This window comes from Fundulus heteroclitus, chromosome 23 (genome assembly GCF_011125445.2).
Source record: "Fundulus heteroclitus isolate FHET01 chromosome 23, MU-UCD_Fhet_4.1, whole genome shotgun sequence".
Classification (NCBI taxonomy): domain Eukaryota; kingdom Metazoa; phylum Chordata; class Actinopteri; order Cyprinodontiformes; family Fundulidae; genus Fundulus; species Fundulus heteroclitus.
In genome coordinates this window covers 32,859,108-32,875,139 of record NC_046383.1, presented here as the reverse complement: position 1 = coordinate 32,875,139, position 16,032 = coordinate 32,859,108, and the positions used below count along the sequence as shown (strand labels likewise).

General features: G+C 47.2%; 1 protein-coding gene across 2 annotated transcripts; it reads right to left on the bottom strand.

The window, feature by feature from the left end:
• On the bottom strand, nucleotides 1-9,167 carry LOC105917590 (LON peptidase N-terminal domain and RING finger protein 3). Of its 2 annotated transcripts, XM_012852446.3 has the most exons (12): nucleotides 8,370-9,167; nucleotides 5,112-5,230; nucleotides 4,905-5,027; nucleotides 4,674-4,790; nucleotides 4,409-4,577; nucleotides 4,241-4,325; nucleotides 3,772-3,886; nucleotides 3,555-3,676; nucleotides 3,300-3,458; nucleotides 3,040-3,202; nucleotides 2,806-2,955; nucleotides 1-2,492 (listed from the first exon to the last, which is right to left on the bottom strand). In XM_012852446.3, the coding sequence occupies exons 1-12, from the start codon at nucleotides 9,013-9,015 to the stop codon at nucleotides 2,334-2,336; spliced, it is 2,127 nt and encodes a 708-aa protein (XP_012707900.2). In that variant the 5' UTR covers nucleotides 9,016-9,167; the 3' UTR covers nucleotides 1-2,333. The 2 variants fall into 2 exon arrangements, with proteins under 2 accessions (XP_012707900.2, XP_021166241.2); XM_021310566.2 differs by having other exon boundaries at nucleotides 4,905-5,230.
• Nucleotides 9,168-16,032: the final 6,865 nt, after the last annotated feature.

Sequence of the window (16,032 nt, the reverse complement as noted above, 5' to 3'; positions counted from 1 at the left end):
TATATGTAAAATGTCCAAACTTTATTATTGCTACATGTGTTTATTTCATTAGGAAGACACACACACACACATATTTATTTAAATATCCTTATATAGCTGAGACTTACCCATATTTACTCACTGAGCATGAGCAGACAGGATTTTATTATAGTGTTGGGTAGATTTTCTCTTAATGCCAACCTGTATGTATCAATCTGAACACAAGTTCATCAATAGATCAGATATATCTTAATTATATACATTGGGCAAGTCTATATTTAACACGTATTCCCTTTTCTGTTCTGGACCAGAACCAGTCTTTCTGCTTCTATCAATTGCATTGAAAAACACTAATTATAAGGGGTCAATTACCTTTTTTTTTAGGATAATTAGCAAAAAATGTCTGTTTGGAACTATTTCCTCTCACAAGACGGTCACAGTATGGAAACTAAAAGAGCATTGCCAAATCAAATCATATCCATTTTTGTTTAAAATTATGTAAATACAGTGGTATTCTTACCTGTTACTACAGCCCATGCCTAAGTGCTATATATACACAATACAAGTAATTGCATTTCAGCCTTCTACAATATTCTTTAATGGTTCTTTAATGTCCAGTATTACATTGCTTTGGCCCTTTCAAAGACATTACAATGTGGAAGAATTGACAAGACACTTCACGTACATTGACACACCGGACAAACACACCAACAAGCGAAAAAAAAAAAACATTAAATACAAAGAACTATGTTGACTTAGAAACTTGTAAAAAAAAAAAAATCATACCTTTTTGTATACAAAATAAAAGATTTCAAGAGGTAACGCCAAACAATCTCTCGCGTTTTTTCCAAGATTTGTTTTTGCACGTAAAAACAATCACGTCACAGAAAGGAGCAAGGCCTCTGGATTTTTTTCTCTTAAAACCTGTTTGCCCTAGTCTCGTCTTATCGAACCTACGGTGGAAAACGTGTCAACCTGCTTTTAAGGAAAACTGAGATTAAAGGGACTTGGAAATGAGCCTGGTTTGTAAATTGATCTTCTCCTCGTTTGTATGTGTATAAAAAGGCACCGGCCTTTACTCGCTGCAAAATGCCCACCTTTGGGGATCGCTCTCAGATCCACAGGTCGACTGAAACTTCTTCAAATGAGACGGATGGTCATATCAAGTCAGCTATGAAACCTCCTCCAGTGCAGCTGTCAGGAGTTCCTTTTAAAGCTTCACGCCGATACCCAGAGGGCTGACAGTGGATCAGAGGAAAGTGAGCGGCTCAGTGTCTCTTTCATTGTGTCATGTAAACAACGTCACCTCGTGCATAAATAACAAAGGAATAAATAACGGTTAACAAAAAAATACGAGTCCAGCAAAAGATTGGGAGCCTTAAAGCAGACCATACGTAAAGGTTCGGTCTGACGTTATTTAGCCGGATGAAAAAGAGACAAATGGTGGGATCAAGGAAGGAGGACGGATGGAAGACAGAAGCTAAAGGAAGCCCGTTTCTGCTACTTGGGAGAAAAAAAAAAAAAAAAAAAAAAACTAAAAACGGTAAGACATAATTATGAGATGAACAGTCATAATTGAGATGGAAGTCATAATTTTACAAGTCAAGCTCCTAATTATTCTAAGTCCTTGCCAAGTGATTATAAAGCCATAATTATGAAAATCAAAGTAATAATTTCCCATTGTTGAACTCACAAGCCAACATTTATCTTTTTTCTTAATGGCCACCTTCAAAAAGTGAGCTTATTATGTTATCGTTGGAGTAATATTTAAAACCTGGTGTTTTATAATAAATTAGCGCCTTCAATGCGCTTTACATAAAAACAACACACGTTCGGTTCCATTTAGTTTTACGTCCGTTTCAACAGATAGCTGAGTGACGGATTTAAATGCAGCTGAACTGGTTTTGGTGTCACCTTAAAGCTGGATGGTAGCTGCTAAGGAAAAGGAAGAGGCCCACGGGGGGCATCGGTGGAACCCGGACAGATGAAACAGGCTTTTTACAGGATTTCAAAAAAAAAAAAAGAAAAAACATTCAAAGACTGAACCAGAGTGAGCACAGTTACACCGAACTGCAGCAAAGTGGCTGAACACGCTGAGACCCACATGGTGATGCACTCCGAACACGGCTCAGCTCTGCGCCTCCCCCGCCGGCAGCGCTTTGCTGCCGAGTGAAAGTGCCGCATGGAAGCTGTCTGGTTAAGAGACTCCTTAATGTTTCCTTGTTTCAGAAAGTTTGCCGTCGAAGCGCGACGGCGGCTGTCATTTGTGCGATGAGCGGAAGAAGCGGCCGTCAGCTGCTCTGAGGGAAGCGGGGTGGGGGGAGTGCGGTTGTGCGTCGACCGCACCGGTCCGGTCACCGGGGCCTGCACTGCGACATGAAGAGGAGCACCTTGCGGATGCCGCTGAGGCGATCCTTCAGGGAGGTGAGGGCGAGGAAGGGCAGCTGGGCCCGGCCCTCTAAGGGGAGAACGGCCACGAGCCACCAGCACCACGAGGGTCCGTTGGGGCTAGCCTGCAGGGGCAAAGAGACAGAGCAGAAGCTGGTGAGCGGATGACTCTGTGGTCTGTGTTTGCTCGATGACAACGGATGCTCCGGGTGGGAAAAGGAGGAATATGTGCAAAAGCATCTTATTTTTCAGACAATAAAAAGGCACACTTAAAATCCTTATATTTTCTGCGACTTATGGTCCATCTTGTCCCGCTGAGTGAATGCTCTCAAATTAAAAGCTGGGTTAGCCTAAAACCTGCGCTGGCAGATTGTGCTGCTGCGATAACAGGTTTCATTTTACCCATCTAGTGTATCTGGTGCTGCGTTCATCTTGTACCTGAAGCTCGGGGTCTTTCTTGGGCATTGGTCCAAAGTGTCCCTCGATGCGCTGCTTCTGCTCGGCTTTTAGAGAGTTGACCCAGACCAGCGCCTGGTCGTACACCGCATCGTGCAGCGACTGCAGCTCGCGCTCGGCTCTCCCCTCCACCTGTGAATACATGCGAGCACACCTTAAGAGATGTGACCTCCTATCTCGGGTCTCTCTTGAGCCCTTCTCTCCGTTTCCACCCACCTTCACGTCCTCCAGGTACTCTATGTCGGCCGTGTTGTAGCCGTCCCGCTCGTGGTGCTGAATGATTTTAAACCGCCGCCGACCGATCGTGTCCACCACCGACCGGCCGTCTGAGAAGAACTTGACGTCGCGGATCTCCAGCAGACACCCGTAGCCGGCGAACCTGCAGGGCCAAAATGGGGGGAAAGAGGGATTACATTTTAGTGTGTCTGCTGGAACGGGAGGAGACATGAAGCTGCTGCGCTGCCTCCGCCACTGACCCTTTGAGGTCGTCTCCCAGGCACATGCCGAAGCAGTTGGTTCCCGTCTCCATGCAGCGGCGGATCATCAGTCGGTAGCAGGGCTCGAAGATGTGGAGGGGACACGGCACGGTGGGGAAGGCCATGGTGCACACAAAGATAGGCACGCTCTTGTTGAGGCTGGACCAAAACACGAAGGGGAAACCGTGCGTTCAGCATCCTGAACCACAGACAGCAGGAGGAAGAAGTGCTTGGGGGGGGGGGTTCCTGACTTACTTGGAGAGCTCAGCCATCTCCTCCTTGTGTATTTTCTGCCTTTCAAGAAACGCGGAGGGAAGATACTTGGATATTAGGCTCTCCATTAATACCGTCTTACAGTACTGCCTCTGGACCAAGTACTGGAGGGAGACACAGGGGGAGAATGAGTGAATCAGACGCAGCGGAGGCACACGTCTCCGCCGGAGAAACCTGAAGTCTGTGATCAAGGAAGTACCTCAGACAGCTCTTCCTTGCACAGCGGACACTTGGGGTTGTGGTCCAGACATCTCTCCAGACACTGGAGACAGAACGTGTGCCCGCACGGTGTAGTTACCGGCTCGTAGAACAGCCTGGATAGGAAACACACACCCAACACTGTAACACCATGGACCCGATGATCAACAGGGACCTGCTGTCCAGATTTTTGTTTAGTTTGCTGTATGGACCATTGGGAAAAGGTCCACGTTTCTTTACATTACAAACGCAAACTTTTATGCATCCTATTGGGGTTAAGTGTCAAGGAACAACAAGGGAAACTGGTCCGAGCCGACGAGAGCGAGGATGGAGCTAAATATACGTGAAGTTAAAGGCTGCAAATGACTTTCAGACTGGGCCGGGAATAAACCGAAGCTTGGTGATTGTGACATGAAAATAAAAATGGAGAAAGTAAAAGCTGTATTTGTAGGGCTGACTGTAAATCCTACCTCATGCAGAGGGAGCACTCCAGATCCGTCGGGTCCAACACGTCACTGGACACGGAGCCCAAGGGATCCCGGCCCTGCGTGGGCTCTGCAGAGAGATGATGTGAGACGGTGAACGACAAGAACACCGCCAGCGGGAACAGGGTGTTGTTGCTCGGCCGGTATGCTCACCACGCTTCAACTTCTTCTGGGGGCTGATTTCTTCCCGGGGTTCCTCCTCCTCTTCCGCGCTCCTGTGATTCCGTTTGAGGGGATGCGACTCGGTTTTTCCAAAGCTCCAGCCCGACCTCCCAGGTGCCGCGGGAGGGGGTTCTGAAGATGGCGAGCCAGGGCGGATGGTCTGCGTGGAAAGGAGCAGGAGCAGAAAGGAGTTCATAAAAGGGGAGAGGCGGATGGAGAGGGTGGCACGCTGAGGGCGAAGGAGGCGCGGCTGTACCTGGACAGGTTCGGCGATGCTGGTCTTGACATGCGCTCTGGAAGACAGGAAGTTGGTGCAGTCCGAGACGTGCTGGGGAACCTGATCCGTGACCGGAGCCAGGAAGTCACTGAGAAGCTGCGAGAAGGCAGCGAGCAGTGTTAAAGGGGGCCGCTTTTCACTGTAAATGCCCGTTTAATGATTAAAAGAACAAATTCTACACAAACGGAAAAAAAAAAAAAAGACGCTCACCTTGTGGGCCTCCGCCTTGGCCAGTCGACACTCCGGCTCTATGGACAGGCAGATCAGGTACTCCCTCAGAGCGTCCTCCGTCCTGCCCAGCGACACCAGGGCCTGGGCCTTACGCACGTGACCCTGTCGTAGGAGACAGCCCGTCACTTCCTGTTCCAGCCGTGAGCGGATGAACAACCCCTCGTGGGAAAGGGGGGCCCGCCCTACCTTGGACCACAGGGGCATGAGTCTGCAGGCCGTCTCGGCGTCCCTCAGAGCCCGTTCATGCTGCTTCAGGCTGGAGTGGATCTGAGAGCGCCCACTGAACAGGACGTGGTCCGTGGGCGCTGGGAGGCAAGCACAAACGACGGCTAGATGAGTGACAAGTTGCCCAGCTGAGGATGGTTGAATAGGCAGAATGTGGTTTTCAACGTTTGTTTAGAAAATTTGAATCTTAAAAGGTGTGGCAGGCAGGTGTTGCTCAGCCCTCGTTATTCTAATGTACCCCTAAATAAGACCCAGGCGCAAACCGCTGCCCTCGGATGTTACCTAATTAGTAGACGGGTGTGATGTTAGAATAAACGCAGCAGCTTTATGAAGGCTGCAGGGCTTTGTGGGTAAATGATCCACCGGAGGCATTTGAAGCTGGCTGAAAACAGTATCCCAGGCTTGTTCTGTGCAGATGAGACCACAGTGTAGCCACTGACCTACATGAAATCTGCTATAAATGGCAGTGGTCTGGGTTGATGGAAAGACAGAAATATGCCGCACATGCCGCACTTTTCAGATTTTACTCGATCAAAACTCAGAGGTCCGTGCTACGTTCTCCTTTCTCCCGGTGAGTCCTGGTGGTCGACCACATGGCGGGCTTAAAAGGTGTTTTTTTTTTTTTTGGGCCGTCACATGAGGACAGCTGTTCAGTATAGACATCGTTTTGTAGTCGGTGGTCATTTGGCCATCCCGTGTAAAGCTTACTCTGCTGGACCTATTTTGTCTCCATGTGTGACAGAAGGAATTTCCAAAAATGAAAGCGAAAACGGACCGGCTCCCACGTTACAAAATGTGTTATGAAAAAGATTGCTGCCTTACAAAACCATGCACCAGTATCAAGGTCACCCATATTGCACGTTTCATAACTATAAGAACTTATGCAAATGTCGCTGCTGGCCTCCTCCTCCTCCCCCCCCTTCGAGAGTCAAAGCGAAGCCTTCTCCTGCTCCTTCAGCGTGCTCACATATTAATTCCCTCACACCGGTGAGATTAGGAATGGGACTGCAGGACAGGCCCATAGGCCAGGGGCATTATTTATACATGCCAGTGCGTTCAGTGGGACACCAGATATGGACCAGCAGACTGCACACACTGATCAATAGAAGCAGGAGGCCGCTGAAGGGCAGGCTCTCCTGAAGCCCGGCCAGAACCCACGACCAGCGGAGAACCTTCCAGCTTCAGATGGGGGGGGGGAACCCCGCTCTGGACCCTGGGTGATGGCTGCCTAGCAGACAGGGACTGGAACCTCGACAGTGCAGATCGCTGAAGCTACGATCCAGATCAGTCGGCAACAATGGAGCCTGTCGCCATTGTTGTCCTGTCCGTCGTCAAGACGACACAAGCAGGTACCTCTCGGATGCTTTCCTCCTGACATTCGATTAGCAGATGTTTGTTCCCCAACGCCGTTTGGTTGTAGGCTGCAGCGATGCCCCTGTTGTCGTTCCGCCTCAAGGTCTACAGAGCAACTAGGGTTGGCCCCCTGACGCAAACACCCACCGCACCTAGACTGCACGATTGCTCCTCACAAAATACGAAACCACCTCCGCTTACATTTAAATCTTTCTGCGCGCAACCTTATTTCGGGGAAATGATTGTGCTTCACTGGGCTTTATCGGCTTGGATCATCCCTCTACCAAATAGACGGTGCTTGGACAATGTGAACGACAGCCTCTGAAAAGTGGCCTTTAATCTTCGTTTTGCGCCACGACATTTATCCCAGCCTGCGCTGACTGATCAGCTCTGGTTGACCCAAACCTGCGCCTGTCTGACAGTTCACATAAAAATGTAAAAAAAGAACAACAAAAAAAAAAAAAAAAATCACAGTAACATAAAATTTGCATTTTTAGGCCCATTTGAACAGTTTATCTGCAAATAAAGTTGATATTGGAGTTACACTCTAAGCTCTCATCATTCTGCATCAGCTTTTCTCTTTTTGGACATTTCTGGGTTGTTTTGATGTATTGTGGAAAACAGGTATTTAGCGACAGAGGTGTGGGGGGGGAAATAAACATTTGCTGCAGGAGGCACAGTTTCAGCTACTGTATACACTTTAAAAGGATATGTGCCTGTACTTTATGACATGATATGCCGTTTGTGGCTCTTGAGGGCCGGATTCGGCCCGCGGGCCTTGAGTTTGACCGAATCGACGTAAGCCCCGTTTTCAAGATCAGTGCTAAAATTGTGACGACCCGGTTCAGGCTGGATATATTTAAAGAAAATGCTAATTTTCACAATCAAAAACTTGGTTGCCTTTCAATGCAGCCCCAAGTTTTACACCAGGGTGTAGTAAAAGAAAAAAATATCTAGATATTGTGTAAAGCTTCGCACTTGAGAGCAATCCCTAAAATAAAAACCTCCTTGAGACCGAGACCAGACCAAGAACAAGTCTTTAAAACTGTGCTTTCAAGGTCAATCATGAGACCAATGGTCTCCAGAACCACAATACTATGCATCATTATTTTCCCCGTCAACTCCCCAATTAACCCCTGTTTTGCATTGGTCTGTAACAAAAAAACTCCTGCTAAAATACACCCAGGTTTAAGGCCATAAGTGCCAAAACGAGCTGGCCAAAGGAAAGACTGGGGGGGGCGGGGGGGGGGGGGGGAATCACTGAACTAGATCTGGGCTTACACAAGTAGACTCCTGGGAACTAAACGAGGCCAGGGCAGGCTTCCCAGTCACAGAAGACCTTTGCCTGCAATCACAACAGAGAGCTGTCCCTTTAAATGTGTCACCAGGTGATAGTTCAACCATAGCGCCGCGCACTAAAAAACAAACAAAACAAACACACCCATCCCTGGAAGCCAAGCCAAAAGTTCATTTGGTTGTTTTGTCTTCGCCGGAATGAAATTTGAGCGCGCCCGGTACCTTTTACGTAAAGGTTCCGCCCGCGTCGCCTCCCTCCTCCTGACTCTGCCTGAAATGACGTGACCTGCAATAATACCCTTGACCTACATTTGCAGTCTCGCTGTTTCACGTTACACAACGCGCGGGGCGGGGCTACGCGCTTACGTAATGTTTGGTCCACTGGCCCGGCCTACATAACGCGGTTATCCAACACATGGCGGCGGGTACGCCGGGGAGCAGCGCTGTCAGTCAGCGCGCGGCACACTTTCTGGACTCCTGATAAGCGCGTGGCGTTATTCAACGCGCCGTGGTTTTATAAACTACAGAAAACAAAAGAGAGAGGCCCAACTCAGCGCGGACGGTCACTACCTGTCAGTATGGCTTGGTTGTACTTCTCCAGCGCAGCTTCCATCTTCCTCTCGGCGTACAGCCCGTTCCCCTCCCGCCTCAGCCGCTCGGCCCGGTGCAAGGCGGGGAACCACTTGACCAGCAGGCTGCTGAGCACCACGTTCACCCTGTACGCGTGCGGGTCGGCCACCCCCAAGCTGGCCCGGCACTCCCCGCACGTCCCTGGCCGCTCCTTCTCCTCCCGCTCCCTCTCCAGGCAGCTCTTACAGAAGCAGTGTCCGCACGGCAGAGTCACCGGCTCGGACAGGAAGCCCAAACACATCCCGCAGGAGAAGTCCTCCAGCCCGCCACGCTCCGCGCCCGTCCTCCGGCGGCCGCCCGCCCGCTCCTGCCTCCGGATGCTGTCCGACAGGTAGTCCACCAGGTTGGACAGGTGGGCAGGCTGGAGTCGCTCTATCTCGGAGGCGCGTCGGTACACCTCGAACGCCTCCGCCACTTTGCCCCCGAAGGCGAGCGCGTCAGCCCGCTTCACCATCAGCTCCCGCCGGCTCTCCGGGTCCCCGACGCACGCCAGCTGGCACTCGTAAATATCCGCCGCCAGCTCGAAGTTGCTCGCCCGGAAAGCTTCCGCCGCCAGACGCAGCATGCCGTCCCATTCAGTCCCCATGTCTACTGGGAGGCTCTTCTCGCTTCATCTATGCGGGGCACGACTGCTCGCTGCCGCGGCTGCCATTCACCTGCTGAAGCGCGCAGACTGCCCGGCGGTCAAGTTCAGCACAAAAACACGCCCGACACAGCTCTCAGCGGACCAGGAGGGGTGCAGGGGTGGGTGGGAGGGGAGGCGGTTATGTAAAAAAAACGGTGTCATGTGACCCCGAGCGGCTGTTCTCATTGGATGAGGTCAGAAAAAAAAAACCCGGTTACAAAACAAACCCGCATGTAATAGTTTTTCTCTGGCTGGGGCCAGGCGAGCAGGTCCTCCAGGAGCCGGTCTGACCTGCATTTAACAGGTCAGCACTCATAAAGCGTACTGCTTGAGTCTTCTCCCATGTCTGATATATAAAGCACACATTGTGCTCTAGATAAGGTACAACCCCGCACAATAACGCCTTAACGTGTGATTTAATTATGTAATTCATCTTTCTGCTTCCACAAGAACACAATGGGCTTTCTTTTAAATCTTAGGAGCAGAGCAACGAGTAAAATAAAAGCTCTAAAGTACATTTTTTTATCTACTTTATTAACCTTAAAACTTTGTCCTGTTTTGTCATGTTACAGGCAGCCACAACCTTTAATGTATTTTTGATGGGATTTTATCTTATAGAACAAGACAATTATGTAGCGATGTAGTGTGAAGTGAAATGAAATAGATGGATTTTTAACCAAAAAAAAAAAAATTTAAAAATCAGAAAAGAGTGCCATGCATTTGCCTTCACTCCCCCAACCTGCCCCCATCAGTCAGAACCTAGACTGTTCACTGCAATCACAGCTACAGGTCTTCTCTCTACACGTCCCGTACGCGTTGACCTTGAAATTACGCCAGTTGTTCTTTGCAAAATACTTCATGCTCGGTCAGACTGAACGCAGGCTGTGTGTGAACTGGAATTTCCAAGACGTTCCACAGTTTGTCACGCAGAATTTCGCTCTGGACTTTGCCTGAGCCGTTCTGACATGAGAACACGGCGACCATTCCTTCTGAAATATGGCTGTGCATTTTTTGGGGTTTTTTTGGGTCGTGGCCGGAAGCGGAACATTTGCTCCAACCTGAAAGTCTTTCGCAGCCTCCAACAGCTTTTCTGACAGGATTACCCTGCGGTTATAGCGCCATCCATTTTCCCTTCAACTCAGACTGGGCCCCTATTAAAGAAAGGCATTCCCACAGCATGAAGTTGCCACCACCGTGTTTCGCCACGAGGATGGTGTAATCAGGATAATAGTCGGTTAAATTTTGGAGACATCGGAGTAGAGAACCTTTGTCCACATTGCTTGTGACAAACTTTAAAAGGTCGTTTTTGGATCTCTCTCAGTGATGGCTTTCTTCCTGCTCCCACCCGAGCAGTGCGTCTCTGCAGCTCCTCCTGAATAAATGTGGGCTTTTTAGTTAATTCTTGTCAGTTTCGGTGGATTGCCATGTCTTGGGAGGCTTGCAATAATGCAGTGCTCTGTTTCAGATACATGGATTGAAGACGTGCTCTGAGAGACGTTCATAGCGTGGGATATTGTTTTCACTCTGCCATAAATTTAGTGACTTCTAAAGTAAAATAAAAGAGGGTTGAATGCACATCCATGCTAACCTTCTCATGTTTTTTTTTCTTTTTAATAAAGCCATGTACCTTTTCCCTCCAATTCTTTTACAGTTATGTGCTTCAAAAATGTTGAAGTCTGTGGTTGTGATATCACCTTAAAAAAGAAAACAACTCAAAGGGGTATGAATACTTTTGCATAAGTCATTTCAGATCTCTGTTCAAAAGTTGTAAGGATAATAAGCCACATAGAGTTTCTGTTCTATTGTAAGGGGTTTTCCTTGGACCTTGACGCTGTGTACCGACCCAAAACCGTAAATCAGGACCGATTTTGTACTATTCACGTCATGGATTGCACTCGTTGTATTGAACGCACACATGCAAGGCTCTCAACCAGACTTTAAAGGCGTTTGAAACAGTTTGCCTTATGCGGCATGTGTAAGGAGATCAAGGAAGCAATTGCTTTAGCTCATGAGTAGCTTAAAATCGATTTTTAATCAGCTCTCTCAGAGCCTCCTGCACACCGGAAATTTACGGGGCTGTCACTACAGAGAGGAAACAAAGCATCTGGGAGGCACACCGTCAGATACGGAGGATAGAAGGGAGTAAATCCGAGCCACACGTCGAGTTATGGAAATGAGACCGAGGCTGAGAAGCACAGGTTGTTTTATAACTGGAACGGCTCAGCAGCACACTCAAGTGTAGCCGGCCTTTGTTGCATAAAAATGTTTGCATAATTACACAAAAAAAAAAAAAAAAGCTGTGTGACATCTTACTTAACAAGCACAGTTCTGAATCTAGCTCAGCTGACGTTTACAAGGGCTTCTTGCTGTGGTACATCCAGAGAGTAGGCCGGGGGGTTATTGTCTCTGTAGCTCGGTTGTCCATCATATTGCCCTGCTTTTTTAATGCAAACCCTGAGATTAAACCCCCAGAACTTCTATTATAGCTTTCAGTTATGGTGTCCAGTCCCAAAATGATCAGTCATCCCTGAGAAAACCTTCTAACACTGCCTGTGAGGGTATTTGTAGCAGCACAGGGTAATTGTAAAAGCACCAGAGAACAAAGACTGCATAAAGGGAACTAAAAGGAAGTAAAATTTGTCCTTGATTTGAGCAGGTAAGTAGGATTATCTGCCAATGGAATGAGTATTTTGACCCCTAGAATAAGGTAATTAGATATACTGCACTTGAAATAAGAATATGGACATGAGTTGTTCCTATTTTAAGTGCAAACATCTTATTCTACTGGCAGATCATCAAAGCTAACTAAAACTAATGCTAACGCTTACTTCCCTTTTTTTTGCAGTGAAGGAAATACAATCAGTTTAAACTCTGAGCAGATCGCTCGGAGGCTGTGCTGCATCACTCCTGGGTTTTAGCTTTCAATTCTACTGCAATATTAACGTCTGGCCCAGATGGATGGTGTTTGAAGCCCAAAGTAGTGGTAGAATCAGAAACAGGCTAAGGTTAAAGTTACAGCACGGTGACGGAGTTGCAGAGATTTTCCGAACGGGGCTGATGGTATCCTACGCGGTATTATTAGCCTCTCCTTTAACCCGTTAGTGGTATTTACTGCAGTCCCCTAATAAAGCCTGTTTGCTGGAGGAAGTTCAGGTGTGCGTGTGCGTGGATTACATGCAGTGGCTGGTCCACCGGCAGCCGTCTCAGTAACTGCTGGTAATATAGGTCAACCGGTCTAGCCCTTGAACTCAATCCCGCGCAGAGACATAAACACTGACTGACACACATGGAGAAACAGACATATTGACATATATGCAAAGGAGGACACTAGTAGAATGTTATGCAAGCAACACCCACACACCTTCACGGTCAGACGTGACCTTTACTCACTCAGGAGAGCCTGAGCTCACACCTAGAAGTTGTCGTATGTAGGGTGAACTGCTGTCTGTGCTGCCTCCTGGTCAGACAGTCTGAACCTTGTGTGCTGGGTAGGGACAACCCGTTACTATCCAACGAGGTCCAACAGATGGATGTTCGAGCTTAGGATTTCCGGCTTTTATCTGTGTCAGTGGTGAGTTAGAGATTTGTGAAGGACCCTGCATTATAACTGTTGTACCATTACGCATGTTTTTAAGTTATTTAATGTTTATTATGTAACTCTCGGTCGGTTAGGTATTGTCCGGTGAATATCAGGCCAAACAGCTGATATTAGGAAAATAGTTGAAAGGGTGATTTGAGCACTGGCGTTCTTTTAACAGCAAACTCTGCACACTTTTAGAATTAAGCAGTAACAACTTATCTTCAAGTACAAGAATTTATTAACAGAAATAAAATGAACATCCAGAGAACACCACTACAGAATGCTGTTTATCTGAATTAACACTATATTTCAATCAACAAGTCCTCTCTTCTGGGCTAGTGAAAATAGTCACCAGAATGATTCAGTGAGTCCTGGTTCAATGCAGATCCAAGTAAAACACCCAGAGTTTATCTTAAAGAATATGGAATGAGGTCAAATTAGCTTAACTAATTTAGAACAACATTTGGTATGAGTTCAACCATGCAGATCTAAGTTAGGCAAAACATTATTTGAGTAAATACCATTTTAAAGAATGACTAGCTTAGTAGAAATCAATAACCTTTAGGACACTTGATTTCTATTGATGTAATTATTTCTCCAGGAAATAATTAAGACTCAAATTGGAAGCTAGAAGGCGCTGTAGCGGATGATCGGTCATTAGGTTGATGGGTTAACCTTAAGTTATGCAAAACACCATTAAAATCGACCTTTTTGTCCCCTATTAATTCTGTACTAACACTCGTAGCAGTATCAAACAATGGCAGAAGTAGTTACGTTTACTAGGTGGTAGCATTAAGTTATCTGGGAAGCTAATAGCGCTAATGCTAGTGGGAGCTCAGCGCTCACTCAGAAAGACTTTTAAGCCATATTTTGTCGTAAGGAGTGGACTGGAACACAGAAACATCAACGTCCCATCGGTGTATAAAACCCTTATTGAGATAAAGTTAACATATCGTAACACCGTAAGCACATCCAAAAGCATTACTTCAAGAATGCTAGCTCCAGCTTAGCCTGTTAGCTCCAGGTCTAGCTCTGTCAAACATTGAAAGATAGTGAAAACACATTCAAACTAAACCATTTTAAACTTTCTGCCTTTGTCAGTGCGGTTGACTTTGGGGCCGTCTGATTGGAAGACGTTGGACCAAGGTGAAACTGGCTTGGGGAAGCAAGCCAGCGGCTAGCTCAGGGGAAAACTCTTTATGATTCCCGGCCCAGGATGCGCTTTAAACGGGCTACGATGGGCTGCGCTCGGCCTATGAAGCATGGGGACTTCTGCATGGCCTTCCTGCGTGGCGGTGTCCTTAGGCTTCCTTCACAGCTTGAAGGGGCCATTTTCAGATCAGCTCTTCTCCTGCAAAAGCTGAGGAAAGGTGACAAGCAGTCTGTTTCCATGGCAGTCGGCTGGTTAGGTTCCAATGTTGAAAAGCACGCTGTACTTAGATGCGATTCTGGACTGCGCCCGTGTTTGCCGGTCTCTCCGGGGTGTATGGCTTCACAGTCCATGGGCAAAGAGATACATAGCAGAGTTGGCAACCCGCTGTGATGGGGCAATTCCTTAAACAGACCTCTCAACTTTTATCAAAAGTTAGGAGTGAGATTATGCTAATTTGGGGGCGGGGCTTGTTTGGGGGCGGGGCTAACCGGACCCTGGAAGAGCCGGTGGAGTCAACTCCATCTCATTTTTATCCCACCAGACAATGAAGTAGACATGTATTACTTGTGTTAAAAAGAGAAAGAGACATATTAATACTTTATTGTTCAGTTAATGGATTAAAACATAAATAATACACAATTGTTCAAATAATACTGAATAAAATTAAGTAGATTTTAATTATTGACCGAATTATTATACTGTTACACATTCATCTATGGGTTGTTTATCATTGTAAATCTATAACCTGATTGGTGAATCAGGCTGAGTTTCATCAAGCCTTTATGATCCCCTCAGCAGCAACACTGAAGCACACAGAGGTTCCCGCTGCGTCTTTACGCACGATCCAGCTGCTGATCTCTCCCTCTTTTCAGCTCAATGCACTTCTAGACTGTTACAGTTTATAACATTCTCATCACCTTTCACAGCGACAGGTTTCTCAGTCAGTCGCCGCGCTGGCCAGAGAAATCTCTATTGCTCTCGTCAGTGCGCTCTGGGCGCCCAGAAAGCACCTGCTCCGAGGGAAAGGAGGGGAGGGAGAGGAGCAAGCGCGGAGGCACAGAAATACGGTGCATGTAGTTAAAAAATGCAGAATTAATAAAAACGAAACTTATAAACTGACCAAGTGGCGTTTTAAACTGCATCTGGTTAGCAGAACTGTTTTTATGATCAGCGTGCAGCCATGACTGGTTCTGAATGAACCAGTCATCTTGCAGCAGCTCTCCCTCCGCCCCCTCCCCTCCGGTGTACGCGGTACAGGACCTTACCGGCTCACTTTCACCACTGTTAAGACTAAAATTATTCATAACTCTGATCACTCTTCCTGCTGCTCTGTTAAAAAGAACTGCAGCAGGAATTACTGATGGCCACAAGTTGTGAAAGAAGCCGAAACAGCTCAGCAGAAGGCGGAGTTTTGTCGTCCGCAGCCCAGATGGGCTTTGTGATTTTTATGCGTGAGAAATTCCATGTTTGCGTGTGAAATGTCTTGTGTTGCGTGTGAGCGTGTGAAATGCGTGTGTCACACGGTCAATGCGTGAGAGTTGAGAGCTATGTCCTTAAAGCAAGGGTCGCCGATTTTTTTCAGAAGTTTCCACAAGTCCATGTTTGAATTACTATGCATGCGCAAGACTGTCTTACCTCGCTCTTCAGGGGATCATGTGAAATATACCTCCTAAATCCACTCTGGTCTTATTTCTTTCTACTGAGGCCTTCCTCCTCTTCTAATAAACGTTTGCTCGGTTTGCGACTCTCAGCCATGTTCAAAGTTTCTGCTGAGAGCAGTAGAGCTACAATAAACGGCTAACACCGAAGCTAACTGGACACATAAACACTAGAAGTGTGCATGTGCAGGCAGCAAGCGAGCACGCACACTGTGTGCGTACCTCAGAATGATTGGCATGTGGGACAATAAATAGATCAAGTGAAACCCCCGGAACTTGAGGGATAGGAGAGTGAGAGCAGAACCAAAACTCTAACCCACCCAAGAGCAGGGATTGGTTAGAGTCCTCCTTTTTCTGAATACAAAATGTATTGACTACTTTTAGGACGGAAGAACAATTTTAGCCAGTATAATAAAAAGTTTTTCTGAACAGGATTACCAACTACAGCTTTAAGGGAGGGAGTCTGCAGTGTCCCACATTTCAGAAACAGTCTGATTGTGTCTTTCCTGGCTGATTTCCCAACATAAAACATCCTGCAACAGTCATCCACTGAGAAACACGGTGCCTTGAATTAGTATTATGATCTA